At 57.7% G+C, this 24,914-nt stretch overlaps 6 protein-coding genes and 1 long non-coding RNA gene across 11 annotated transcripts in view; 3 read left to right on the forward strand and 4 right to left on the reverse strand.

Annotated features, from left to right (window-relative positions):
- Positions 1-59: 59 nt before the first annotated feature.
- Mfsd3 (major facilitator superfamily domain containing 3) lies at positions 60-3,926 on the forward strand. 2 transcript variants are annotated; one of them, XM_005086005.4, is made up of 5 exons: positions 60-2,722; positions 3,026-3,173; positions 3,262-3,386; positions 3,453-3,562; positions 3,639-3,926. In XM_005086005.4, exons 1-5 carry the CDS (start codon positions 2,041-2,043, stop codon positions 3,810-3,812), a joined length of 1,239 nt encoding a protein of 412 aa, XP_005086062.1. In that variant the 5' UTR covers positions 60-2,040; the 3' UTR covers positions 3,813-3,926. The 2 variants fall into 2 exon arrangements, with proteins under 2 accessions (XP_005086062.1, XP_012980649.1); XM_013125195.3 differs by having other exon boundaries at positions 3,653-3,926.
- Positions 3,910-10,554, reverse strand: Recql4 (RecQ like helicase 4). 2 transcript variants are annotated; one of them, XM_005086006.4, is made up of 22 exons: positions 10,371-10,554; positions 10,262-10,295; positions 10,087-10,184; positions 9,739-9,894; positions 8,795-9,508; positions 8,583-8,709; positions 8,377-8,484; positions 8,181-8,279; positions 7,604-7,696; positions 7,388-7,524; positions 7,023-7,106; positions 6,762-6,950; positions 6,498-6,677; positions 6,282-6,423; positions 5,934-6,196; positions 5,528-5,780; positions 5,324-5,453; positions 5,073-5,242; positions 4,821-5,001; positions 4,596-4,743; positions 4,313-4,421; positions 3,910-4,224 (listed from the first exon to the last, which is right to left on the reverse strand). In XM_005086006.4, the coding sequence occupies exons 1-22, from the start codon at positions 10,452-10,454 to the stop codon at positions 4,103-4,105; spliced, it is 3,621 nt and encodes a 1,206-aa protein (XP_005086063.2). In that variant the 5' UTR covers positions 10,455-10,554; the 3' UTR covers positions 3,910-4,102. The 2 variants fall into 2 exon arrangements, with proteins under 2 accessions (XP_005086063.2, XP_040592257.1); XM_040736323.1 differs by having other exon boundaries at positions 6,498-6,950.
- A 26-nt stretch (positions 10,555-10,580) lies between these two features.
- Positions 10,581-15,164, forward strand: Lrrc14 (leucine rich repeat containing 14). Its single transcript, XM_013125187.3, has 4 exons — positions 10,581-10,811; positions 12,731-13,081; positions 13,243-13,830; positions 13,927-15,164. Exons 2-4 carry the CDS (start codon positions 12,756-12,758, stop codon positions 14,492-14,494), a joined length of 1,482 nt encoding a protein of 493 aa, XP_012980641.1. The 5' UTR covers positions 10,581-10,811; positions 12,731-12,755; the 3' UTR covers positions 14,495-15,164.
- Positions 15,165-15,395: 231 nt separating this feature from the next.
- On the reverse strand, positions 15,396-18,977 carry Lrrc24 (leucine rich repeat containing 24). The gene is made up of 4 exons (XM_040736331.1): positions 18,795-18,977; positions 18,322-18,600; positions 17,857-18,025; positions 15,396-16,419 (listed from the first exon to the last, which is right to left on the reverse strand). The coding sequence occupies exons 1-4, from the start codon at positions 18,975-18,977 to the stop codon at positions 15,485-15,487; spliced, it is 1,566 nt and encodes a 521-aa protein (XP_040592265.1). The 3' UTR covers positions 15,396-15,484.
- Positions 17,171-20,285, forward strand: LOC121136241. Its single transcript, XR_005873380.1, has 3 exons — positions 17,171-17,701; positions 18,328-19,051; positions 20,158-20,285. It is a non-coding gene; the product is annotated as an uncharacterized LOC121136241 (long non-coding RNA).
- Positions 20,286-21,282: 997 nt separating this feature from the next.
- Positions 21,283-23,512, reverse strand: CUNH8orf82 (chromosome unknown C8orf82 homolog). The gene is made up of 3 exons (XM_021223008.2): positions 23,275-23,512; positions 22,896-22,944; positions 21,283-22,773 (listed from the first exon to the last, which is right to left on the reverse strand). Exons 1-3 carry the CDS (start codon positions 23,434-23,436, stop codon positions 22,328-22,330), a joined length of 657 nt encoding a protein of 218 aa, XP_021078667.2. The 5' UTR covers positions 23,437-23,512; the 3' UTR covers positions 21,283-22,327.
- An 89-nt stretch (positions 23,513-23,601) lies between these two features.
- Arhgap39 (Rho GTPase activating protein 39) overlaps positions 23,602-24,914 on the reverse strand; it is a 109,235-nt gene continuing 107,922 nt past the window's right edge. For all 3 annotated transcript variants that reach the window (XM_040736327.1, XM_040736325.1, XM_040736326.1), the window contains one exon: positions 23,602-24,832. In XM_040736327.1, the coding sequence (XP_040592261.1) occupies positions 24,638-24,832 (195 nt within the window). In that variant the 3' untranslated portion in view covers positions 23,602-24,637. The remainder of the gene's footprint in view (positions 24,833-24,914) is intronic.

Here is a 24,914-nt window from a genome sequence, read left to right on the forward strand (position 1 = left end):
TCACCTAAAGGAGTTGCTAAGGGCAGTTCCCAGGAAAGGTTTGTCTTGAGAGGCAGGCACATCGTGGGCTAGGTCTTCATTACGGTCTTGAATGTGGGGCATGTGATGACCCCTTAAGACCAGGTAACGTGCTTGTAAAGAGTGAAGGCACACGTGGATCACACCCGCCTTTTACAGCCACTCCAGAGCCACTTGGGAGGGGATGGGGTTGCAGGGTATTCCAGGGGAAAGAGATCTTAGAGGCTGCAGCAGAAATAGTAAATTTCCCCTGGGATACACAATGGTGTCCTTCGTTCTGGCACTTCCTGTGCCAACTACGGGTGGAGCTGTAAGCGGTGTTACCACCAAGTTAGGAGCAGACAGCCAGACAGCCAGGGCTTGAGAAGACTGGTGTACGGCAAAGCCAGGATGCAGGTGGGGAGGAGTGGGGGTATGCTTTTGCAGATCACCTCTAGGAACACAGTAGGTGCTGCTTATGGAAGAAAGTATCCTGGGATGCAGACTCAGGAAGGCATGAGCCCCTGTGCGCAGTAGGTGCTGCCATGATTCACTTGTTGGGTCTGCAGTTATCCTCTGAAGTAGGCAATGGCAGTCCTCCCCCCTGAGTTATTTGTTTTGTTTTTGAGTTATTTTATTTTTATTTTTTTGGTTTTTCGAGACAGGGTTTCTCTGTATTGCTTTGGAGGCTGTCCTGGAACTCACTCTGTAGATCAGGCTGGCCTCGAACTCACAGAGATCTGCCTGCCTCTGCCTCCCGAGTGCTGGGATTAAAGGCATGCGCCACCCCCTGAGTTATTTGTGCTTCTAGAGATTGACTTTAGGACACCTGAACTATATCCTGCCCACCACCCTTTTTCAATTTTAAGACATGGTCTCGCTAAATTAATCCAGGTCAACCTTAAACGCACAATACTCTTGCCTCTGCCTGAATAGCTGAATTTAGTGGCGTTCACAACCATGCCCAAAAGTAGAACGCATTTTATAGATATGGAAACCTGGAGCCCTCGACTATGTGGAAGTGACAGGACAGCCCTCCGTGGAAGCAAGGCACCGTCAGGGTGCTCAGACTTGGACGCAGGGCCATGTGTGCAAATGGACACAACAGCAGTGCCCATATGTTCACTATGGTCTCGTTTAACAGCCCGATAGTGGCCTTGGGAGGGTACAACTCTGGGAAGAGACTGGGCGAGAGTGAGCCTTCCTTGCAGGACCAGAATCACGCGGGTTGGACTAGATACCCTCACTGAACACTGTAAGGGAGGGGGCTATCATGGGCGTATCTGACTGGGTTCTGACCTTTCCCACAAAACTCCGGGGTCTGAGGTCACTGCCTTGCGGAGATTCTAAAGCCAGAATCATAGTAAGGTATGGCGAGCAGTGTTAGAAGCACCGTGGAGTAGAGTACTGCCACCTCCATGGGAGCTGAGTATTAGAAACACGCACACCTTTAACCCCAGCACTAGGGAGAGGCAGACAGATCTGAGTTCGAGGCCAGCCTGGTCTACAGAGTGAGTTCCGGGACAACAGGGCTACACAGAGAAGCCCTGTCTTGAAAAACAAACGGAAGAAGTGCTCTGGGGCGAGTCTGGTAGCCATTGAGCAGAACGCCAGACACCTTAGAGACCTGCCTAGCACAGCTTCCTTCTCAGCCACTCACCCTGGCCGGGAGCACAAAAAGCAGGCCGCTGTGTCCAGGTTTGTCACCAGGGGCGCCAGAGCAGATGATCTCGGTCTCGAGTTTTTGCCAATTGAAGACTAGACTGCAGAATGAACCGGGAGTTGGCTCCACCCCCAGCTAAAGGAGCCCCGCCTCTCCCTTAGTCGACCCCTGCGCAAAGCATGCTGGTAGCCATGGGCTGCGCGCACGCTCACCACGCTCAGGTTTATTCCTTTGCGGTTTTCTCTTAACTTCTGTGCTTCCGGCATCTGGGGCCCCCCGTGTGCGCGTTGGGATCACTGTATGACTGTTCCTGACCCTATGTATATGGACTAAACCCTAGCCTTCCACGCGGAGCCATCCGATCCCACCACGAGCTGGTCATGCATGGGAAGCTGCTGCTGCTGGCCGGCCTCTATTTTGTGCAGGGTCTGCCCTATGGACTGCAGTCCAGCTTGCTGCCTATTTTACTGCGGGCTCATGGTCTCTCCCTGACGCGTGTGGGTCTGACCAAGGGATTGTATGCTCCATGGCTGTTAAAACTGGCATGGGCGCCACTGGTGGGCAGGCGGGGCTCCCCCCGCGTCTGGTTAACTCTCAGCACAGTGTCCCTGGGCGTGGTGTGTGGAATGCTGGCTGTGCTGCCTCCCCTGCAAGCTGGTCAGACAGGACTGCCCACCATCATGATGGGGCTGCTACTGCTGCTGAACCTGGGTGCAGCCGTGCAAGATGTGGCTCTGGACACACTCGCTGTGCAACTCCTGGAGCCAAAGGAGCTGGGACCCGGAAACACCGTCCAGGTGGTGGCCTACAAGCTGGGGTCAGCACTGGCTGGGGGTGGGCTGTTGGTCCTCTTCCCCACCCTCTCTTGGCCTTTGCTTTTCCTGCTCCTAGCTGCCACCTACTGGCTGGCTGCTGCCTTAGCCTGGACTGCACCAGCCTTGGGACAGCTGCCTTGGCCTCAGGTCTCAGAGCATACGCCCCACAAATCCTATCATCTACAAGATTTGCTGGCTGTGCCTGGAACCCTCTGGACAGCAGGCTTTGTGCTCACCTACAAGCTGGGTGAGTGCGGCTTTGAGTAAGACATCAACCTTGGAGCCCTAATTTCTTATGGCCCTGAGACCCACTTAGGGTATTGCCCTACTCTGGGTGTCAGCCCAGCCCTCCCTGGGGCTCTGTAGCTCAGTCTTGCCTCACTTCTGGACTCCCCTAGGCTTCAGGCACAGCCCACTGGTATTGCTTCAAACTAAGTGGGCCGGAACGCCCAGCCTTGTCTAACATGTGGGGGCCTGGCTGGTTGGGGAACTGAGGCCCCAGGACGGGAGAAAGGAGAAGGGGATCATGCTTGCTTCTGGTCTCCTGTAGGTGAGCAGGGTGCTGGCAGCCTGTTCCCACTTCTCCTGCTGGACCATGGCGCCTCCGCCTCAGACTTGGGAATGTGGAGTGGCTTGGGCGCTGTGACATGCTCCATTGCTGGCTCCTCTTTGGGCGGGGCTCTACTGGCCAGGCACTGGTAAGCACGCCCCAGCCCTAATCGGACTTTCATGTCCACTGCCTCCGAGGGAATCTTACCATATCCAGTCCCCCAATTCCCACCCCAGGCAACCTCTTTCCCTACTGAGGTCGGTGCTGCAGCTTCGCCTTGGGGGTTTGGCCTGCCAGACTGCTCTGCTCTTCTACCTCAGCACCCCAGGGGCCAGTCTGGCCCCGGGTACCATCACGAGAGGTAGGTGAGCTTTGAGGAGAGCAGGAGGGAGCAGAGCCTGGGGCCCCACTGACCTCGTTTCTTTAGGGGCAGCTCTGGTGAGCCTGTGTCTCCAGCAGTTCCTTGGCGGTGTGGTCACCACGGCCACGTTCACTGTCATGATGCACTGTAGCCAGTTGGCGCCCAGAGCCCTGCAGGTGAGATGGCAGCGCAAGGTGCCCTCGGGTGCAGGGCCAGGAAGCCACTAGGCCTGATGTGTGTTACCACCCCCAGGCCACGCACTACAGTCTCCTGGCCACTTTGGAACTGCTGGGCAAGCTGCTGCCAGGTGCCCTGGCTGGAGCGCTGGCCGATGGCCTGGGCGCGCACCTCTGCTATGCTGCCTTCCTCGCACTCTCAGGCCTGCCCATTCTGGACCTCAGCCTGGCACCCAGTAACCTGACCTGAGCTGTCCGCAAACTCAGAAGCGCCCTGTGTGTCCTGGGTGTCTGGAGCACAGGACATGTAGCTGTCTTCAAACTGAGGACTGTTACCAGAAAGGGCATAAAATGATTGAATGTTTTTTATTTTGTACTTTGGATCTTCTTGTCCCCTTCCTGCAACCTAGGAGGTTCTGCCTAATGGTCAGTGATGGCTACATCAGTGCCCTGGTGGGCAGACGAACCTGAGCCCTGTGTGGTGGCCACGTCTGGCCTGCCTCATGTCTCCATCGTGTAGCGCTCTCCCGTGGAGGGCGGTCACCGGCCTCTCAGCAGTTCTTCTGTGGCCAGGCGCATCACGGCATGGAAGTTCACATGCAGATACTTTCTCCAGAAGCGCTGGTCCTTCCCATATATCTGGGCTGGGTAGCAGGGACTTGCTATGATGGAACAGAAACACAGGCCTAAGGACTCAGCTGGCTCTAGTGCTCAACCCCTGCCTCCATCAGGCAGCCCTGCAGCCCTCACCGATGCCATGGAAGATGCGGGCCACAGCCCGTCCTGAAAACCTCTCCTCTGGCCTCAGGGACAGGAGCTGGTGGATATCACGGCGAATATGGTCCTCCCAGTCCTGAAGCTGTGGGAAGATGGCATGTGATCTCCTTTGAGCCCCCATGGCATTTGTCACATAAAATAACACCCCAAGCAGCCCAAGAAACCTTGAGCCAGGCAAGGCTTGAACTGTGTGGATTGTATATGGGTATGTCATTGTCCTTAGCTTGAGGAATCACCCTCATAGGGTGGCACCTACCTCGCTCTGCCCAGGCTCTGGACCCTGCTCATCCTTCACAGCTTCCTCTTCCTCTTCCTCAAAGTAGTGGCTGAGCAAGGTCTTTAACTGGTTGCTGCGATCCTCATCAGCCTGCTCTAGACAGGGTCCGCAGCTGGGAAAGGCCACACTGCGGATGAGACACACTTGTTAAGAGTGCCCATGAGGCCAGCGTGCATGGCCTAGGCCCTGCTACCTTCTTCCCACCTGCGAAAGGCCTTAGATATTTGGTGTAGATGGGCCAGGGCCTTGTGTTCACGAGTCTGTACACGGCTGTACAGGAAGTCGCAGATCTGGTCCTTCTCCTCATCTGTCAGGTCACCAGGACTGTGCACATGAAAGGCCAACTCGCTGAACTCCACCAGCACCCCTGTGCCCCGTGGTGCACCTGTCAGCAGGGGTCAGTCAGAGGCGGGCAGGCAGCTAGCACAAGCCAGGCTGGGGCAGGGACGGGCATACCTTTCTTTGGCTCCTGGTCCCACCGCAGCTGGTGGAGAGCCCGCCGTACAGAAGCCAGCTCCCAGCCCATCGAGTCTGCCAGCTCCACCATGTCAAAGTCTAAGGAGCTGCGGCCCCGACTCGTGTCTTTAGGTGGGTACTTGGCCAAACATGCAGCCAATGGGGGACACCTGTGCCCAGGAGACAAAGGAGCATGTGGCCGGCAGTCATGGTCTTTCTCTTTATCCTTAGTCTGAGGTGAGTACACTTACCTGTGGGCCAGAGCTTGCAGCTGAGCACTGCCCCCAGGGCAGCGTAGGTGACAGTGGGCATAAGTGCATGGCAGCAGCTTCAGCCAGCGCCGAGGGTGGAGTTCCAGATAGCACAGCAGAGTCTCAATAGCTGGAGGCAGAGGGAGGCTCAGGGGCTGTGGGGATAGTCTCCCCCTCCTGTACCCGATCTCCTTGGCTCCTTACCCTCCTCTGTCATGTCCAGAGCCTGTACTGTAGACTGCACTGGGAATGCCCGCGTGTGGCCCGGGCAGGCCTGTCGCAATGCAGGGTGTGTTTGTTGGCTGTCGCGCTCTTTGGTCTCCTCAAGCAGGGGTTTGGACATAGGCCTCTGGGTGCATGTGCAGGATGGAAATACACGTTGCACCAGCTTCTTCACAGCCAAGAAGTCAGTGCCATCGGCATGGGCATGTCTGCGCAGCTCCCAAAGGTCTTCACCCTGTATTGAGACAGTCATAAGCACACAGCTATAGTTTTGGGGCTAGAGTGGCAGCCACAAGTAAATCAGGAGACCAGCTGGGACCGAAGGGGCATGGTACAGGAATAGTGTAACCCTGGGTTTGGCGTGGTCTGGGAAGACAGGAGTGCCAACCTGGGGCTGCAGGAACAGGTGACAGTGGGCAGGCTTCCCATCACGTCCTGCACGGCCAATAGCTTGCACATAGCTCTCGAAGTTTGGAGGCAGTCCCAGGTGCAGCACGGCCCGGACATCTGGCCGGTCCAGCCCCATCCCAAAGGCTACCGTGGCCACCACCACCCGCAGGTGGCCCTGCATGAAGGCCTGTTGCACGCGTCGCCGTTCCTGGCTGCACATGCCAGCATGGTATGCTTCAGCTAGAGCCTCAGGGCCACAACCTATAGAGAAAGTGTACCAACGACTGGTGGGGTCACAGGCACGCGGAGGAAAGGGTCCCCAGGGGCCAGCCCTACACACGCCTACCTCTAGGCCTTGGCTCTGTCGCCATAGACAGGCGGGTCCGGAGGAGGGCGGCCACCCGTTCTGTATCTTTTCGTCGAGTACAGTAAATGATGACAGAGTCCAGGGCACAAAAGCGGTCACCTTGCAGCAGTGTCACCAGAGCCTGGCAACAAGGAGTTAGTATTAGCATGGCAGACCGCGGTCTCTTGAAGGGGTCTCTGGTCTGTACATAGCTACCTGGTCTGAGTCTCTGTCCATGGACACGGAGAGGTGCAGATTAGCAGGGATGCTGGCTAACCCACTGAGCTCCAGCTCTTCGGCTACGCCCAGGTGCTGGGCCACGTCACGGGCAGTGCTTCGTGTGGCTGTGGCTGTGAGGCCCAAAAGGCAGTGCACGCCCAGATGCTCCCGAAGTACCTGAGGCAGGCAGGGGTAGTGTTGAGTCACCTCGCACCCCTGAGCTCCAGCCCACCTGCCATCTGGAGCCCAACAAAAGCTCACTTTGCAAACACGCAGGTAGCAGGGCCGGAAGTTGTGTGACCACTGGGAGAGGCAGTGGACCTCGTCGATGCAGGCGAAGGCGATTGGAGGCAGTTCAGAGGCCTGGGGGAGGCTGGCAGGGCCCTTAGCCCCACACCCGACCAAGGCCTCTGGGGACACAAGCAGCACATGCACCTGGGCCGCCTTTACCTGAGGGGACAGGGTTATGGGCGCTGTCCAGATGGGTGCCCCCTACCACCCACCCGCAGGGGCCCTCCTGACCTTTTTCAAGACAGCTTCTCGTTGTTTTTTGGTCATACCCGAGTGGAGGCAGGCTGCCTTCAGACATGCGGGCAGGTCAGACACCTGTAAATGCAAGGCTGTCGCTAAATTCTCTCAGAGCTACTCAACCCTCTGCAGGGAAAAGCATCAAACGCTGGGTCCTGGGAGGACAAGATCAGAGCCAGCCAGCTATGGGCCTGGGCACCCTGGAGATAGGGGACTGGATGGAGACTACTGGGCATTAGGCTGTGCCACCCTTAGGAAGGTCAGCTGGCCCCTGGTGTGTGCAGGAAACAAGAAGCACCTAAGGGTATCAGAGGTGTCAGTTTTCAGACTCCCCAGGTAGCAGCAGCCTGCCCACATACCTGGTCATCCATGAGTGACAGGAGAGGGGAGACCACCAGGGTGAGGCAGGGGCTTCGCTGGGCATACAGCAGTGCTGGCAGCTGGTAGCACAGAGACTTGCCAGCGCCTGTGGGCAGCACTAACAGAGTGGAGATGCCTGGACGGGACAGGAGGCAGCTTATGAGGCTCAATCAGCCAGACACAGCCTGGTGCAGTCCCTGGGCAGCCACACCTACCTGAGAGAATCCGCATGATTGCCTGTTCTTGTCCAGGGCGGAACGCTTGGTGCCCCAGCTGCTGCAGGGCCTGGAATACCTCAGCAGGGGTCTCTGTGGATAGAGTTGTGGTTTCGATGAGAAGAGCCCCTGTAGGCTCATACATGTGTATGCTGAGTCCCCATTTGGGGAACTGTTTGGGAAGAATTAGGAGGTGTGGCCTTGTTAGAAGTGTGTCACTGGGGGTGGCCAGGTACAGTGTCTTTCTCCGCCTGTCCACCAGGGTGTAAAGTCTCAGGTACTTCTCCACCACCATGCCTGCCTTTCTGCTTCCCACCATCAGAGGCTGTGGTCACGGTGCCCCTTCACAGCAATAAACAGTGACTAAGACATGTGTTGGTGCCAGGCGTTGGTGGCACACGCCTTTAATCCCAGCACTCGGGAGGCAGAGGCAGGCGGATCTCTGTGAGTTCGAGGCCAGCCTGGTCTACAAGAGCTAGTTCCAGGACAGCTTCCAAAGTCACAGAGAAACCCTGCCTGGAAAAACCAAACAAAAGCTATGTGTTGGTAAAGACCCCGGGGCTTAAATTTCACTCACCTGTTGTATGCCCCAAGGGCCCCGGGGGGTAGAGGGGCGGCACTGGGCGGGGAGGACAGGGGACTTGCAGCTTTGGCCCATCAGGGTCTGTGTCCTGACCTGCTTAGACGCGAGAGCGGGTGACGTGGGAGTGTCAGGACAGAGACCGCCCTGGCACAATGGCCACTGGTCACGCCCACCCATCTCCCTGGCTCACCAGGCAGGTGACAGGAAGGAGTGCCTGCCATCTGTGCTTCTTCTTCCAAAGTGGGAACGGGCCGTTTGTCATCCCTGCCACTGTCTTCCTGGAAGGTCCGGGTGGAGCCTGGGCCAGGGTTAAGATCATTGCGTGTGCGTAAGTAATTCCCTACCACCTCCACCCCCCAGCGGCTAAATGATCCAGTGCTCACGGCGGAGGCTCACCTGCCTGGGGGCACTGGGAAGCCCAGTGACCACACTGCCCACACCGGAAACAGGCGTCCTGGGCTTCGGCTCCGGCTCTGCCGCCCCCAAACTGCCCCGCTTTCTTCCGCCACTTCTGCCTCCACACCTGGGGAAGGCCCACAAAGACTGTTCGAGAGGGAGATGACAAGACAGGAAAGGCCGGCCTGTCCCATTCGCCACATCTCTCTCACCTGCTTCCGGAGAAGCCTGCCTCGACTGGCGCCAACTCGTACATAGCACTTGTGTTTCATGTTGAGTCGGATGTAGTTCCCTCTGTCCAGGAAAGCGGGTCTAGTGGAGGCGTGGGCTTTGTCCTTGGCCGTCTCTGTCCTGGCCCTCTTGGAGGAGTTGTGGGGCCGGGGCGCGCTCGCAGCTTCTCCTGGAGGGTCTTTCTCATGTGCGCTAGCCCGGGCTCCCTCAGACAGCAGTCCTGCTTGGCCACTGTCCTGGGCTTGTGCACGGTCCTCCGAACTCTCATTCCGCGTCCATTTCCTGTCTGTCTTGTTGCTGGGTTTGGGGCTCTGTGGCTGTGTGGCTAGGCCCCCTGGGCTCTGTGAAGACCCTTCTGAACGGGTACCAGGATCAAGGACATTCACCTTGCCTGATATCTGGGGCTGTGACTCCTTTCCATCCAGGTCAAGCCCACAGGCACTGGGGACCTCTAGAAGGTCTGAAACTCTGTCTTGACATCGCTCTAACCAGCCAGGATCTAGGGAACTCAGCCTCAGACTCAGGGATGCCTGAAGCTGCTGGAGATGGCCTAGCCGTGGCTGGGGCTCAGCAACCCTGGGAAGTACATCATTAGTTTCGTCTGGACAGGTCCTTGGGCCTGGGGGCCTTGGGGTGGGCACGGTGGACAAGGCTCTCTTCCGAGGCTGGCATTTTCGGCTCAGGGCTGGCCTAGTCTAGGTTGGGGAAGACAGAAGATCAGGTAGGACCTCGGGATCCCGGGCTACTGCCTAAGTTTGGAACACACAGGAAGCTGAGGGTGAGGTGCCCACGAGTCCTCAGCAGCGTAGCCTCCCTCAGGCTGGGACCTGTGCCTGTGTGTGCACGCTGTAGGAGGGTGGGCACACACGGGCCCTGCAGACTACCCGCAGCCACAGGCAGCTCGGGCGTCACCCACACTTCTTACCTGCAGCTTTGCTGTTTTCGGGTTGCTTTCCAGATTGGCTTTGAGCCTCTTCCCATAGTCCTGTACTGAACCCAGTGGGCCCTGCCTGGGCGTAGGCTGTGTATTCTGGGTTGCGGCTCGATTCAGGTGGGGACCCCAGCAGCTTGGTTCCTGTGCCTGCAGTGACAGCAGCGGCCTAGATCAGGTTACAAGACGGCATGGGCACCGAAGTGCTCCAAAGCTTCCTCTTAACCCCCATGGGAGGACCTGGCCACCCAATCCTGTGCTCCAGGGCGCATGGCTGCAACAGCTGTAGGCTCCTGCCATCTGACCACACAGAACGCTGACGGGGATCAAGGGTGAGCATACCTCCTCAGCTGTCTCGGCGAGAGACTGCTCCAGGCTGCGGTGTCCGTCGCCGGCCTGGCGCGCTGCATGCTTCAGGTTGCGGTACTCACGGTAGAGCGCTGGGAAGGCAGGGGTCGGGGGTCAGGGCACACCTACTAGCGTTAGCCCGGTCCCAGGCCCGCAGCCCAGCGCTCACCGCGCGTGTCCTCAGGGGCCGCCTCCACGTCCTCCTACGAGAGAAGCTCGTCAGCCACGGCCGGCGCCTGGGACCCACTCACCGCCCTGCCCGCCCCACCCTACCTCACCCGCGCTGGCCGTCTCCCGTGCAGCCGCGCGAAAGCGCGTTCCCACTCCTGCAGCCGCGCGCGAACGCTCGCCAGTCTTTCCATGGCACCCGGGAGCCGAGGCGAGGGAATCTCCCGCCACCTCGGGGAAGTCTCGGTCTCAGCCAATGGGAGCTGGCGGCGGGCGTGACGTCATCGCGGCGCGCCACGGTGCTGCGCGGCGCTGGGCGAGCCTAGCGCAGGGGCCGGAGGCTTTGGTGGTAGGGGCGGGTGAGTTGGGGCGGCTGGGCTGGGATCCGAGCCGGGCGAAGAGTCCGCAGCCGTAAGGGTCAGGGCGCTTGGGCGTCCGGATCGACGAGGGATGGCGCTTTAAGGCCCCGGCGGCAACGGATTCTCGGGAGGGGCCGCTGCGCGGGGATGGGCCCGGGTGAGCCCCGCAACTGCAGGGCGACCTAGGGGCAGGTGAGGATGTGCTGGACCTGCAGGGACATGCTCGCCCGTGTCAGTTGAGGTTCCGGACTGGGTTCTTGAAGGATCCGGGCGTGCATGTCTGCGTGTCTCATCACAGAGACTGCTGTCTTCTGCGTGCGGCGTTATCCCCAGAAGTAATCCTTGCTTGGAGGCCGGGCCGGGGGCTTTCCTCTTATGACAGGTGTTGCGATCCGGTCATCCTGACAGCGAGGCAGTCCTTGCGAGATTACCGTTAGGTAGAGTCAGATCGACGATAGTCATCCCGGGTTTCCCAGGGACTTGTGCCGTAAGGGCTGTTCAAGGTGTGAGAAGTAAGCAAACCCCGGGTTCTGCAACCTTTCTGCTCCTTTCCCTTTGTCCCGTGCTGTAACTTTAGGCAAGGCATAGGCCTTAGTTTTCCAGTCCGTTGCAGGGAGAGGGCAGTGGTGTGGTTCTGAGGGCAAGGTGTTTGGCCCCCAGAAGTATACTGGCCCTGTGCATCAGGAATCCTTTAGCTTTAGGGGTCTTTTGTATGCGGTTTCTAAGCTGGAATGCTCTGACCGTCTCTGGCCGGGGTCTTTGTGAAGCCCGTGAATTTGCTGGCGTCTCTGTACAGTGGTTTCTCAGTGGAGAGGATTCTCGAACAGGAGGCAAGGACCTCAGAGGGTGAGAGTTACTTTTCCTCGGGGATTTCTGTGCCTAGTTATACCCTAGAAAACTGTTACCTGCGGAGTTCATACTAAACGCTCTTGATCTCATAGGCTGCTCAGCCAGCATCAAGTGCTCAGGATGCTCTTTAGCAAAACTAACCCCGGCACTTGTAAACCATGCTTAGATTTCCCTAAGTCCAGGGGCACAGCGTGTGGAGGGTTAGGCTGTGGCTACTGGCTTTGTGGGAATTCTCCACCTGTTCTTGTACTGACGGGAAGACAGGCCTGTAGTTTCTTGTACTTGAAAAATATTTACTTTGCCCTGGTTGTGTATGTCTGTGTCTGAGTGTGTGTGCGTGCACCATGTGCATGCTGGAGCCCTCTGACGTCAGGAAAGGGCATCTGCATCAGATCCCTTGGGCCTGGAGGTTTAGGTGGCTGTGGCGCACCATGTGGGCTCTGGACACCAAACCTGGGTCCTTTGCAAGATCAGCAAACACTCTTTCACTCTTTCACCACTGAGCCCCTTCTCCACCTTCCGTCTTACAGACAAAGCCCAGACCTGTTAGAACTCAAGGATTGGGCCAGCCAGCCAGGGAGCTCCACGGTCTTTCTCTCCTCCGCTGACCCCAGTGCTGGGTTTACAGAGTTGAGTCACCCATACCCCTTTTCTATATAGGTTCTGAGATCTCTGAAGTCAGGTGCTCACTTTTGTTTGGCAAGCACCATATAGAAAGGCATCCCTAGTCCCTTGTTTTCCTTTCCTTTTTTTTTTTGGTTTTTCGAGACAGGGTTTCCCAGGCTGGCCTCGAACTCACAGAGATCCACCTGCCTCTGCCTCCCGAGTGCTGGGATTAAAGGTGTGTACCACCAACGCCTGGCTCCTTATTTTACTTTTGAGGAAGGGTCTCTGAGTCATATTTGTGACTCAGCAGATACAAATAAACAAGCAGATTTTTGATAGGCCTGCACTGTTCTTGTTCTGCTGGGCAGTTTGGTTTCCCTGTGCCTCTGGGGGTATGAACTTGTGTCCTGTCCACTCTGCATAGCTCTAAGAACTTGCTAGATTACCCCTGCCAGGTGTGATGGCCTGAGTTTGTAATCCCAGAAGAGGCAGAAGGATTGCCGCAAGCCAAACAAAGAAGGGTGGTTCCTTTGTGCAACTCTTCTCCACCAACTGGCAGCCCATGATGGGCTTCTGTGCCAGGCATAATTTGGAGAGGGTGTGGCCCAATACTGGCTCAGGGTTTGTGTCTCCTAACGCAGATCCCTCTCCTGCAGGTGGCCTTGTGCCCAGGCCAGCACCATGCACACACTTGTGTTCCTCAGCACACGGCAGGTGCTCCAGTGCCAGCCGGCAGCCTGCCAGGCCCTGCCCCTGCTGCCCCGAGAGCTCTTCCCCCTGCTGTTCAAGGTGGCCTTCATGGACAAGAAGACGGCCGTGCTTCGTGAGCTGGTGCACACATGGCCCTTCCCGCTGCTCAGTTTCCAGCAGCTGCTGCAGGAGCGTGCCCATTGCAGTCGGGCCTTGCAGGAGCGGCTCAGCACGGAAAGCATGCAGGCCGTGATCCTGGGCTTGACTGCCCGGCTTCACACGTCAGAAAGGGAGGCTGCCACACAACCCTTCTGCAGGTATGCAAAGTGTATTCACCGAGTTGACCCCAGGCTGTGGTCCTGAGGTTAAAAGGAGCTTGGTGTGGGAGTAGGCATATTTGTTGCTTCTGTACAAGGTGGCTGGGAGGGACGTAGGCCTTGACCCCCTCATTCCTGCCTCTGGCCATCCTTGCTCCCAGGAAGCATGCATTGCGGGTGCTAGACATGACTGGTCTCCTGGATGACGGCGTGGACCAGGACCCTGGAACCATGAGTATGTGGGATTGCACAGCTGCTGTGGCCAGAACGTGTATTGCCCAGCAGCAGGGTGGGCCTGCCGAGCCAGGGCTGTCACTGCCGGTCCCTGTGGAAGTTCGTGTAGACCTGCGGGTCAACCGGGCCTCCTACACATTCCTTCGTGAGGCACTCCAGAGTAGCATGGACAGCCCACTGCGGCTTTGCTGCCGGGACCTCCGGGCTGAGGATCTGCCCATGCACAACACTGTGGCCCTCCTGCAGCTTCTAGATGCAGGCTGTCTGCGCCGGATAGACCTGCGCTTCAATAATCTGGGACTGCGTGGCCTGTCTGTCATCATCCCACATGTGGCCCGCTTTCAGCACCTAGCTAGCCTGAGGCTGCACTACGTGCATGGGGACTCAAGGCAGCCTTCTGTGGATGGCGAGGACAACTTCCGTTACTTTCTGGCCCAGATGGGTCGCTTTATCTGTCTGCGGGAGCTCAGCATGGGCTCTTCTCTCCTTTCGGGCAGGCTGGACCAACTGCTCAGGTGAGTGGCTTCTGCCATTGCTCTGTCCCTTCTCTGTGTGAGGACTCCCCTTGGCCTGCCTGCCCGTGACTTTCTGTAACTCCTTTGTCCCCGCAGCGCCCTGCAGAGCCCCCTGGAAAGCCTAGAGCTGGCCTTCTGTGCACTGTTGCCCGAGGACCTACACTTCTTGGCTCAGAGCCGTCACGCTGCCCACCTCAAGAAGCTGGATTTGAGTGGCAACGACTTGTCAGGCAGCCGGCTGATGCCCTTGCAGGGTCTGCTGCAGGCAGCTGCAGCCACATTGCTGCATCTTGAGCTGACTGAGTGTCAACTGGCTGACGCCCAGCTGCTGGCCACACTGCCCACCCTAACTCGATGTGCCAGCCTTCGCTACCTTGGTCTCTATGGCAACCCTTTGTCTATGGCAGGACTTAAAGAGCTGCTTCGGGACTCTGTGGTTCAGGCTGAGCTACGCACTGTGGTGCACCCCTTCCCTGTGGATTGCTATGAGGGCCTTCCTTGGCCGCCACCTGCCTCTGTCCTTCTGGAAGCCTCCATCAATGAGGAGAAGTTTGCCTGTGTAGAGGCTGAGTTGCACCAGCTGCTGTTAGCTGCAGGCCGCGCCCATGTGCTCTGGACCACGGACATCTATGGGCGCCTGGCTGCAGACTATTTCAGTCTCTGATCTCCAAGGCATTGATGAGAGACACTCCAAGAGCCTTTGGGACTCTGCTGGAGGCCTGGCACAAAGGCTTTCTTAGGTTGTATGCGATTTGCCTTGCTCCTGGCCATACCTCGACTCCCGGGTGTACCGTGACTCCTGGGTGTACTGTGACTCCCGGGTGTACCGTGACTCCGGGGTGTACCTCGAGTCCCGATTGTACCTCAAGTCCCGGGTGTACCTCGACTCCCGGGTGTACCATGACTCCCGGATGTATCTCGACTCCCGGGTGTACTGTGACTCTGGGGTGTACCTCGACTCCCGGGTGTACCATGACTCCCGGATATACCTCGACTCCCGGGTGTACTGTGACTCTGGGGTGTACCTCGACTCCCGGGTGTACCTCGAGTCACCTACTTTCTGCAGTACCCTCGCCTGCTCCCAGTATCTGACTGTTGGTGTCTCAGGACTCCCCCTGCTCTGTACGGCCGCCGTTGGTTGCTCTTCTGGGTCGCAGCCTCTGCAGCAGTCCCTGGCACACTCCATGCCCTTAGAAGGAGTGCAGTGCACTGGGGTCGATGCTATGATCTGCTTCGGGGAGTCCCCCACGCGGCCTGGGGCCCTCGGCTGTGCATCTTGACCTGTCTCTGTAGGGTGTGAGCAAGGTACGAATGTGCAGTGTCCGGAACTTGAATCTATGGGCCTTTTTTGGTGTGTGTGTGTGTGTGTCCTAATTGGATGGGAAAGACTTGCCTACATTTTTGGTGTTGCCAAGTATGATCCAAGCTGACCCGGTTCCTCACTAGGTTATCCCATTATTCCTACCGTCCAGAGCCAGAGTGGATCGCCAGAGCTGGCAGCTGGGGACGCCTAATCTGTGGCCCGGTCACTCATAGACCCACAGTTACCGACCCACCACTCAGCATTGTAGAGCAGTTCCAACTTTACTAATGAGCATGTGCGGGCGGCACTGGCCAATTCCCGGTGTCCACGTCATTGACACGCACGGCAGGCTTAGCAATGGATCTCATAGGCAACACGTGGAGGGAGGCGTAGCCCAGACATGAGTCCTTCGGGAGGGTTTTGTTCCGCCGGCTCCTCAGGCGGCACCTCTGCAAACAGAGGCTTGGAACGGTCGATGACGAACATCTCGTGTCCGCGCTCATCACGGAGTTCCTCGAGCTGCGCGAAGGTGCAAGGCCCGTCTGAATAGTCGTTGACGAACAGTGTGCCTTCCCCCGGTGGCACAGGCACCTTTTTCCGCCGACGCCGGCGTCGGCAGATCATGGCGGCCAAGAGCAGCGCAGTGAGCGCCAGCAGCGCGATGGCTGCTGCAATCGCCGTCTGCGTTGCTAGGCCCAGGGCGCGGAAGGCCATGCTGCCTGCCTGGTGCCGGGGCTCATGTCCCACAGGGCGTGCAGCCGGGGCCTGCGGGGCCGGTGTCTGCTGTGACTGCTGCCGGGATCCGTTGACCAGGAGATGAAAGGGCACACGCGCTTTGCCACCAGCATTGGTGGCCTCACATTCATATTTGCCCGCGTGAGCTAGTGTGATGTTTGTGAGGAACAGCATGCCGCTGCCGGTGTCACGGGTCGCATGCCCACCCAGGCCTGGTGCTCCAGCTTCCAGCTGGGCTTGGGCTTGAGGCTTGCCATCGCGAGGCTGGGGCACCTTTCTCCAGACCACCAGGGGCTGTGGGTATCCTGACGCCTGACAGGCTACCTGCAGGTCCTCCCCCAAGTTAGCTGTGAGCTCCGCGGGCTCCACGCTCACAGAGGGAGGAATGCAGATGAGGCTACCACCAGATACTTCTAGTAGATTCTGTAGCGCCAGGCGTGGGGGCTCAGCACATGTGATCTTCTTGTCTCTGGAGCTCAGCAGCCGCCGGCCCCCCTCTTTGATCCAAGAGCCCAGCCAGTGAAGGGCACAATCGCAACGCCATGGGTTCTCTGTGTAGGGCAGAGTACAGCCTAGGTCGACGGGGTCCTGCTGCTCTAGACAGAAGCCCTTTCCCACCTTTCACAGATGCCTATGGGGCCCCGGAACCCTTCCCACCTCCTCCCTCAGTCCAGGTTGCTAGGAGTGTGAGATCCCAGTTCCTGAGAGAGCGCCAGCGTCTCTGAAGTCCCCTTGCCAGCCTCCAGTCCTCCCATGTCCTGGCAGCACCGAAACCCTGCTGCCAAAGGTGCTCTCCAGTTTTTCCTGCCTGCCCTCCGAGGACCAGCTGCAAGACCTCAGTCCCGTTAAGTCACGCTGTGGAACTAGTAACTCCTCATAAGGTGCGTGAACTGTTACTCTACCAGCACTTCCTGGTGGTCCCACACCAGGGCTGGCGGTTCTGGTGTGACTCTGCAGAGCATGCCATGGACTGCCATAGTGGAGCAAGACAGAGAGGAAGGCAAATCTCCATAGACTCTGGTTGGAGCTTCTCACCAAGTGAGACTCAAGGATTACAGCAGAATTAATTAACATTTTCCTTGAAGATTGTCAACATAACCATATTCCTTTTAAATATAGAGGAATGTTAAAATAGTAGTGCTTAAAGCCTAAGCATATATAAATATGATCTTCAAGAATGACCTAACTCGCCGGGTGTTGGTAGCGCACGCCTTTAATCCCAGCACTCGGGAGGCAGAGGCAGGAGGATCTCTGTGAGTTCGAGACCAGCCTGGACTACTGGACTACCAATCGAGTTCCAGGACAGCCTCCAAAAGCCACAGAGAAACCCTGTCTCGAAAAACCAAAAAAAAAAAAAAAAAAAAAAAGAATGACCTAACTCCTTTTGTAGGTGATTTCTGGGGTAATCAGAAGACTAAACCTTGTTTACAGTTAAGGGCATCTTCCCTTACTACCATGTTTCCTAGGGATTTATGTGCACTATCCATTGTAACCCATCCAGCACAGAGGGACAGTCTCACTGAAAACTTGTTTGTTTGTTTTTCAAGACAGGCTCTCTCTGTGTAGCCCTGGCTGTAGCCTTGAACTCAGAGATTCTCCTGCATGTGTCTTGTGAGTGCTGGGACTAAAGCTCACTTAGGTCCTTTATTGTTTGAGACGCACTTTCTGAAGCTCTTTCCCCCACAGCGCCTGTCTCAGGCTTTACACCCGTGTTAAGGACAGGTTAAGGACGTTACACCCATGTTTACATCCCCTTTAGAAACCCCGGCTCTGTGGCATCTCGGCTCATTCTGGAACCCTGCTGCAGTGATGTGGAGGAGCTGCCTGGGTCAGGTCTGTAGAAAATTACGAGAACCCCAGGTTGATGTGGCACAGTGGGCCACAGCCTCTCTTCCTGCCATGAACTGCCAGTAGTAGAAACCTGTGTTTACCTCAGCCTGCTTCTCCCTACTGGTGCAAGATGAGACCCTTGCCAAAGGAGAAGTTACCTGTGAGGCGCAGGACTTGCAGGCTGGTCAGGGGCTGCAGGGCCTCTCTGCTGATGGTGCCCAGTTGGTTCCTGCTGAGGTCCAGCAGGGCTAAGGAGGAAAGCCCAGCCAGAGCCTGGTCCTCCAGTAATTCAATGCTGTTTTCTTGAAGATGCAGCTCCTGAAGTCGCTGAAGTAGGAACAGCAGATCATCAGGAAGGAGGACCCTGGGAAGCTAGACAATATTGACTTCCCCACCCCCCAACCTCTGCAGTTTTTTTGTTTTTTTTTTTTTGAGACAGGGTTTCTCTGTATTGTTTTGGAGGCTGTCCTGGAACTCACTCTGTAGACCAGGGCGGCCTCGAACTCACAGAGATCCGCCTGCTTCTGCCTCCCGAGTGCTGGGAGTGCGCCACCACCGCCCGGCTTGTAGGGTAGTTATTGACATCACAGCAAGATCCCTCACTTTTGGCAATTGTCGCTCACCGGCAGGTGCAAGAAGGTGAAATCCAACAGCTTCGCCAGCTGGTTTCCAGCCAGGTAAAGCACACGTAGCTGGACCAAGCCCACAAATGCACCGCCACGCAATCCCCGAAGCCGGTTGCCAGTGAGCGCCAGTTCAAGCAGGCGGGGCTGCGCACGGAAGGCGCCCGACTCCAGTGCCCGCAGGGTATTGTTATGCAAGTAGAGGTGGCGCAGGGCAGCGAGTGGCGCCAGGGCGCCTTGCTCCAGGTGCGCGATGCTGTTGTCTTGCAGGAACAGCGTCTGAAGATGGGGGGACCAGAGGATTACTTCACCGTGGGGCAGGTCCCAGTCCCATGCAGCGCCCCGTCCCACCTGCCGGTAAACCTCTGCACCCTCGTGACCTTCCACCACACCTCTGGTGCTCACCAATCTCTTCCATGCCACGCGTGCCCACTACTCCAACCCAAGACCCTCCAGTCCCACGTAGTGCCCACCTGCGTCCCTGGGGGGATTCCCGGCGGGACGACACGCAGCCGTAGGGCGCCGCACTCCACTGTGGCACTGTAGCAGCGGCAGGCGGCGGGACAGCCAGTGGCGTGGGGCGGGAGTCCGGGCAGCAGCGGCAGCAACAGCAACCCCAACAGTAGCGGCAGCAGTGGGGGCGCCCCTGGGGCCATTTCCGAAGAGCCCCACCAGGAAGCTGTGGCTTCCCCAAGGGCTGGACCCGTTCGGGATGCGGCTCCTGAAACAGGTTAGCAGGCCAGCGCATGAGCAGACATCCTGGGTCATGTTCTTAATCCTAACGCGGGAGGCTGACGCTACAGGATCGCTGTAAATTAGGCCTAGGCAATATGGTTCAGACTGGACTGTAGTGAGGCTTTGTCTCAAAATACAAAACAAATTAAGAAACAACTAACACAGATGGAAGTCTACACACAACCCCTGTGTAACTTTTACAAACGGCACTCAGGAGACAAAGGAAGGTGGATTTCTGTGAGTTGAGGCCAGAAAGGTGTTCGCACAATTCATTCCAGGCCAGTCAAGGCTCCCTAGTGAGACACTTAAAAAAAAAAAGCCTAATTTCTTCCCTTGGTAAAGGCAGGCAAGATGCTATACAAGTAAAGGCACTTGCCTGGCAACGGGGGGAGGAAGGGGACTGATGCCACAGAGGTGTGTTAGACCTCCATGGGCATGAGTGCCCCAACCCTGACTCATGTGCCCAAAACGATATCTTTTTTTTTTGAGACAGGGTTTCTCTGTGACTTTGGAGGCTGTCCTGGAACTCACTCTGTAGACCAGGCTGGTCTCAAACTCACAGAGATCCACCTGCCTCTGCCTCCCAAGTGCTGGGATTAAAGGCAGGCGCCACCACCGCCCAGCTAAAATAATATTTTTTAGAATGAAAACAAAACAAAAATCTTCCCTTGAGGGTCCCTACCTAGTCCTAGTGTTCTTCCTGCACCTGCACTAAGAGCGTCCTGCTATTCGATGGTATAACACAGGCTCATTTTCACCCAAATGATGGGCTCTCTTTGGTTCCCAGATGCAACAGTACATAATCTAGGCTTAGGAACTGCCTACGTTGGCAAAGTCCGGGTCCAGTTACCCAGTCCTGGGCCAAAAAGAGCATGTCTCACTCTGTGGGTAGTGGCATGAGCAGAAACCTTTGTGCCCCGTCACAAGAGCATGGGGCCCCATGTTTACCCACATGGCCCCACCCATGGCTTTTGTCACGATTTGAGGGGGATGCTTGGTCCATCCATGACCCACCATTGTAGGGTTTGAGGTGGGTAGAGAGCTTACTTAAATAAGAATTTTTCCTCAGGTAACTCAACCTTCTTATTTCCTTTTAAATAGGGCCTACTGTGTTTCTCTCTTGGCCTGGACTTGATTATGTGGACCACAATGGCTTCAAAACCCAGAGGTCTTTCTGTGTTTGACTCTGAGTGGTGAGATTAAAGGCCTGTGTGGCCATGCCTAGCGTACGTCCAATGTTTTCTTTTTCAGAAGTGTTTTCACTTGGACTCCCTTGTTTTATGGGCATGAGTGTTTTGCCTGTGTGCATGTCATGTGCATGTGTGTGCATGTCATGCACGCCTACTGCTCTCTAGTCAGAAGGGCATCCGATCTCCTGCAACTGGAGTTAGCATGGTTGTGAGCCAGCATGTGGGTACTAGGATTCAAACCTGGGTCCTCTGGAAGAGCAGCCAGAGCCCTTAACCACCACCATCCCCTTGACACAGGTTCTTTCTCCCTGTGGCCCTGACTTGTCTTAGAACTCTCTATGTAGACCAGGCTGGTCTCGAACTCACAGAGATCCGCCTGCCTCTGCCTCTCGAGTGCTGGGATTGAAGACCTGAGCCACCACACCTGGCTGTTACTTCTGATTTCTTTGAGTTGGGGTCTTGCTATGTAGCCATATGTAGCGATACTTGAACTTGAGACACCACTGCTCATTCCTAAGTGGCAAGGTTACAGGTGCGCACCGTCACACCTACCTTTCTCGGGATTTTTTTTTTTTTTACAGAGCTGAGGATTAAGACAAACAGGAAAACCAGTTCAGAGGCCAAAAGCCTATGCCCTCCTACCCACACCAGTCTGGCCCCAAGAGGTCTTTATCTCTGAGGTAGATGGTGTGTGTCCTGGCTGGGATGTGGCAGGAAGTCTCAGGCCACCAACTGCCCCCCCTACTGGGAAGTGACTTCAGTGTGTCTTGTACACTAAGCACAGGCTTAAGCACACAATACACCACCGAGCTACATGCCTACTACATACCAACTAGGTGTCTAGCTTCCTAAGCAGAGGACAGGGGCAAGGCTCCACTGTTTTCCTCACTTGGCACAGTCTTCCCCTTGACACCTGCTAAGTTACCAGGTCTCTGCTGTGTGTCAAGCTGAGCCGCACTAAGTGGCCTTGGTGTTTGTTTCAGTTTGTACCAACTGGAGTCACATGATCATTTAAAGTCAAGAGATGAGGCAGCAGCACAGCAGTAAAGTTTTAATGGAATAACTTTGGCACAGGCAAAGGCAGTTCCTAGAGATTTCAGGACGTGTGGAGCCCCAAGAAACCGGGGCGTTTGCTAGGCTTCTGGGTTTAATTTCCCGGAGCATGAATGACTGGTTGGTCCCTGGCTCCCGGCCTGGTGCATCTGGGCAGCCTTCAGTAGCGAAGCCTTGGTCTGTGTATTAGGGATCAGAGCTGCTGCTCACGCAGTCGCCCAGATGTGCACCAGTGCAAGACAGCCATGACAGGAATGAGGGCCCCTTACTAGGTGAGCCCAGAAATCCTTTCATCAGGACATGAACCCCTAACCCTAGGCAGGAGTGGGGCGTCAGTCTCCTGGGGCTCACCCAGGAGGGAAGAGGGTGGGTGTCCTCCCTCTGCGCAGCGCGAAGCCCCAGCTGGTGTCCTGCAGTCCTGGCGACCAGGCGCTTTAAACCCTAGCCTCCCCCTCAGCCTCCAGTGGGTCGGAGCCTGCTCATAGAGGGCGTGGCTTCCATCCCCTCCCCGCTGCCACATCTCCTGACCTTTCCTTGGTGCTAAAGTCGGAACCTGAAGGGTCCCGATCCCACCCCCAAGCCTGGTGACCTTGGGCCAGGATCCCCCTCACCTGCTCCAGCGGCGAGCGACTCCCCGCGGCGCTTGCGGCTGCAAGACTGGAGAAGCGGCGGGGGGCGGGGGTGGGCGCGCACGCGCACCGGCCCACGCGCGCCTTGCGACTGCCGCTCAGCCTGACGTGACCGGCGCAGGCCAATCCGTGGGATGCAAGGCCGGTGTAAGAGTTAGAGGTGGCGAAGAGGACTCATGTAGGGACCGAGGATAAGCACGGCCGCACCAGAACCTTGGACAGCGCCAACCTAACGAGGCCCAAGGCGCACCTCTGCGCACACGCGCACTCAGTCACCGGCGTGCAGGGGACAGGGGACAATCTGGGTCGACCTGCAGTGCTGGCAGCGAGGGGTAACCTGCGAGTGCTACAAAGCCCGGTGTTTGCCCTAACCCTCCCCCCACAGCCCCGGCCGGAAGCTCAGGGCGGCGGGGCGGCGGGCAGCAGTGGGGCCAGATCCATAGTTAGGGCGACGCGGCGACCCTGCCAGCGCACGTGAGAGGGGACCACGGGCGAGCCAGGCCCATACTCGAAGCCGGCGCTGAGCTCGAAGGCCAGGGCCGAGCGCACTAGGCCCACGCCGCCTGCGCTGGCCGGCGCCGGGTGGTACAGGCGCCCGTTGGCCGCCAGGGGTAGCAGGCGAGCCGGCTCGAAGGGAACGGCCAGCGCCGCGCCGCCGCCGCAGTAGGAGAGCCGAGGCGACTCGCTGTCGCTGGCCAGCAGGTGCGTGAAGACCACGGGCCGGTCTTCGCAGCGCAGGAAGTTACGCTCTCGGCCGCACAGCGACAGGAAGGGGAAGGAGGCCTCGTAGCGCCCGCTGTGGTTAGGTCGCAGACGGGAGAAGAAAGTGACCAGGAACTGCAGGTCTGTGGGGACAAACGCTCGGTGACCAAGCGTCCCGGACGGACAGGCGCCTCTTCCCGGGCACACCAGCCTGGCGGCCTTGAAGGGCCGAGAGAGGCACGAGGAGCAGCGCAGCAAGCAATACCTTTGAAGCAGGTGATAAAGTTCTTCATTTTGGAGTCATCCAGGAAAAGCTGCAGACAGAAGGGACAGACAGGGGGCAGTAGCGAGGGAGCGCGGAGCCCGGTGTTGTGTGGCTGTGTTCACGGGGGCACGGACACTGCGCAGGCTCCCAGCGCCGCCGCCCCGCTCGCCCTCTCCGAAGCGGGCCGACCGCCGTCCCCAGCGTCGCGGGCGCGCAGCTCCGGGATGGGTGCCACGGGCGGCCCCGGGGCCTTCCCGCTCCCAGCCTGGGCTTTGGAATTGGGTTCACACGTGGCACTGCCCTGGGCTTCATCCCTAGACCCCTTCCCCGCCCGGGGCCGACTCCGCAGCTCCCTGGGGCGCCTCCCTGGGGCGCACACCTGGCCCTGGTGATCCACGTAGTAGAAATACTCGCGGGTCCTGGGCTCCGGGCTTTGGCCCTGTGTGTAGGAGACACGTTCATCCCCACTGTGTGCCCGAGCTCGCTGCGACCTCGCCAAAGCCAGAACCAAGTTACGCAGTGACCTGCGAGGCGGCCACATCCTTCCACGCCGGAAACAGGTCACATAGACTGCGCAGCGCCGGGCGCTTTGGGTTCCGACGGCGGCACGTGTTCTGGGGGCGGGGCTTCATGTCCCGCCCCGGAAAGAGCCCCGCTGTGCGACAACCCCCCCCGTGTCCTAAGTCACCCGAGGCACAGGCAACCAGAGTGTGCACTTGAACTTTATTCACACGGAGCGCTGTCGCCTCTGTCCAAGGGAGGGAGCGCCTGCGGCCGCCGCCCAAGTTGTCTAGGACTCGCCCCATGGGACCGCGGGCCTCGGCAGAGCGGGACTTTCGTTTTTAATAAATAAAAACAACTCTAAAAATATATTTATATATGCATATATATAAACAGGGGAAATGAAGTTTGACAACTGTTGGAACTCAGATTCCAGAATGGAAAACGCGGACGAGCCCAGGTCCCATCCGCACGCTGACGGGTGTAGTTTGGTCGGAGGCCGCAAGGTCACAGGGTGGTGCTCACTTGCTCAGCGCTGGGCCGCAATGGCAGTTCAAGAGATAAATAGCATCTGGTTAAAACTATGTCCTTAGCAAACTTAGTTCTGACATCTCGTTCTATTTATATCTTTATACACAAGTAGGCTGGGTGCGGGTTAGATTCTGGACTCACACCAAAAACAAAAACCCTAAAAAACAACCCAAAAAACCTTGCCCTCCCCCACCCGCCCCAAGAACGCCTGCTTAGCCCTGGCCCCACCCCAGAAGGCTTTGGTGTGGGGCCTCCCCTTGCACAGAGGCCTTTTAGGACTCTGGCCGACGGGACCGCGTCCTGGTGGTGGCCTGCACAGCTCTCTAGAGCGCCTCTAAGTCTCCTTCAGGCCCCGGCCAGAGACCCCTAGGCTAGGGTAGGAGGGATGGGGCAGGAGTGCCTCGGTGGCGGATTGCCCTGGAGAGGGGACGAGGTCGTGTTGCCCTGAGCAACGCGGCATGTGCTTCGGCCGACCAGGAGGGCAGTGTCGCTCGGCTACGGCAAACAAGGCACTTCTCGGGGCTGCCTGCAGCCGGCGTGGCGAGCCGGTGCCTGCAGGAACTGGCCGCGAGATACGGCGGCTGCTTTGCCCGGGAGGCGCTGGGGCGGGGCAGGGCGGGCGTCTGGCGGGGCTTGGCATGCTGCCTCGCGCTGGGGTCTTCCCTCCCACCTCCCTGGGTGTCACCCTAGCCGCGTCCGTAGCCCGTGTGCTATAGCACGCCCTCCATGAAGCTGGTATCTAGATGCTGAATGAGCACTCGCAGAAAGGACATCTCCTTTCGTGTATTCTCAAAGATGACGCGCGGGTCATCCGACTGGCAGCGCAGGCAGTTGGGGGCCATCACCATGGCCAGGTTGCTGACGTCCATTTTGGTGATGGCTACGTTGGCAGGCTGCACAAACACCTAAGTGGGGGGAACCGAAAGAAAGAAGAGCAGAGTGGAGGATGGGCGTGGCTATTAAGGGGTTGTCAGGGAAGGTGGGTCG

The sequence above is a fragment of the Mesocricetus auratus genome, unplaced genomic scaffold (assembly GCF_017639785.1).
Source record: "Mesocricetus auratus isolate SY011 unplaced genomic scaffold, BCM_Maur_2.0 Super-Scaffold_100055, whole genome shotgun sequence".
NCBI classification, from domain to species: Eukaryota; Metazoa; Chordata; class Mammalia; order Rodentia; family Cricetidae; genus Mesocricetus; species Mesocricetus auratus.

Excerpts from the sequence above, each read along its gene's own strand:
- Mfsd3 (XM_005086005.4), top strand. The coding sequence starts at position 2,041 with ATGCATGGGAAGCTGCTGCTGCTGGCCGGCCTCTATTTTGTGCAGGGT. Across the intron at positions 3,174-3,261 it reads GCTCTACTGGCCAGGCACTG|GCAACCTCTTTCCCTACTGA; the intron begins GTAAGCACGCCC and ends TTCCCACCCCAG. Across the intron at positions 3,563-3,638 it reads TGGCGCCCAGAGCCCTGCAG|GCCACGCACTACAGTCTCCT; the intron begins GTGAGATGGCAG and ends TACCACCCCCAG.
- Recql4 (XM_040736323.1), bottom strand. The coding sequence starts at position 10,454 with ATGGAAAGACTGGCGAGCGTTCGCGCGCGGCTGCAGGAGTGGGAACGC. Across the intron at positions 8,280-8,376 it reads TCCTTCCTGTCACCTGCCTG|GTCAGGACACAGACCCTGAT; the intron begins GTGAGCCAGGGA and ends GCGTCTAAGCAG. Across the intron at positions 7,525-7,603 it reads AATCATGCGGATTCTCTCAG|GCATCTCCACTCTGTTAGTG; the intron begins GTAGGTGTGGCT and ends TGTCCCGTCCAG.
- Lrrc14 (XM_013125187.3), top strand. The coding sequence starts at position 12,756 with ATGCACACACTTGTGTTCCTCAGCACACGGCAGGTGCTCCAGTGCCAG. Across the intron at positions 13,082-13,242 it reads GCCACACAACCCTTCTGCAG|GAAGCATGCATTGCGGGTGC; the intron begins GTATGCAAAGTG and ends CCTTGCTCCCAG. Across the intron at positions 13,831-13,926 it reads AGGCTGGACCAACTGCTCAG|CGCCCTGCAGAGCCCCCTGG; the intron begins GTGAGTGGCTTC and ends TTGTCCCCGCAG.
- Lrrc24 (XM_040736331.1), bottom strand. The coding sequence starts at position 18,977 with ATGGCCCCAGGGGCGCCCCCACTGCTGCCGCTACTGTTGGGGTTGCTG. Across the intron at positions 18,601-18,794 it reads GAATCCCCCCAGGGACGCAG|ACGCTGTTCCTGCAAGACAA; the intron begins GTGGGCACTACG and ends CCCCATCTTCAG. Across the intron at positions 16,420-17,856 it reads GCAAGTCCTGCGCCTCACAG|AGAACCCATGGCGTTGCGAT; the intron begins GTAACTTCTCCT and ends TGCCCTACACAG.
- CUNH8orf82 (XM_021223008.2), bottom strand. The coding sequence starts at position 23,436 with ATGTGGCCGCCTCGCAGGTCACTGCGTAACTTGGTTCTGGCTTTGGCG. Across the intron at positions 22,945-23,274 it reads ACGTGGATCACCAGGGCCAG|CTTTTCCTGGATGACTCCAA; the intron begins GTGTGCGCCCCA and ends TTCTGTCTGCAG. Across the intron at positions 22,774-22,895 it reads CTTTATCACCTGCTTCAAAG|ACCTGCAGTTCCTGGTCACT; the intron begins GTATTGCTTGCT and ends TTGTCCCCACAG.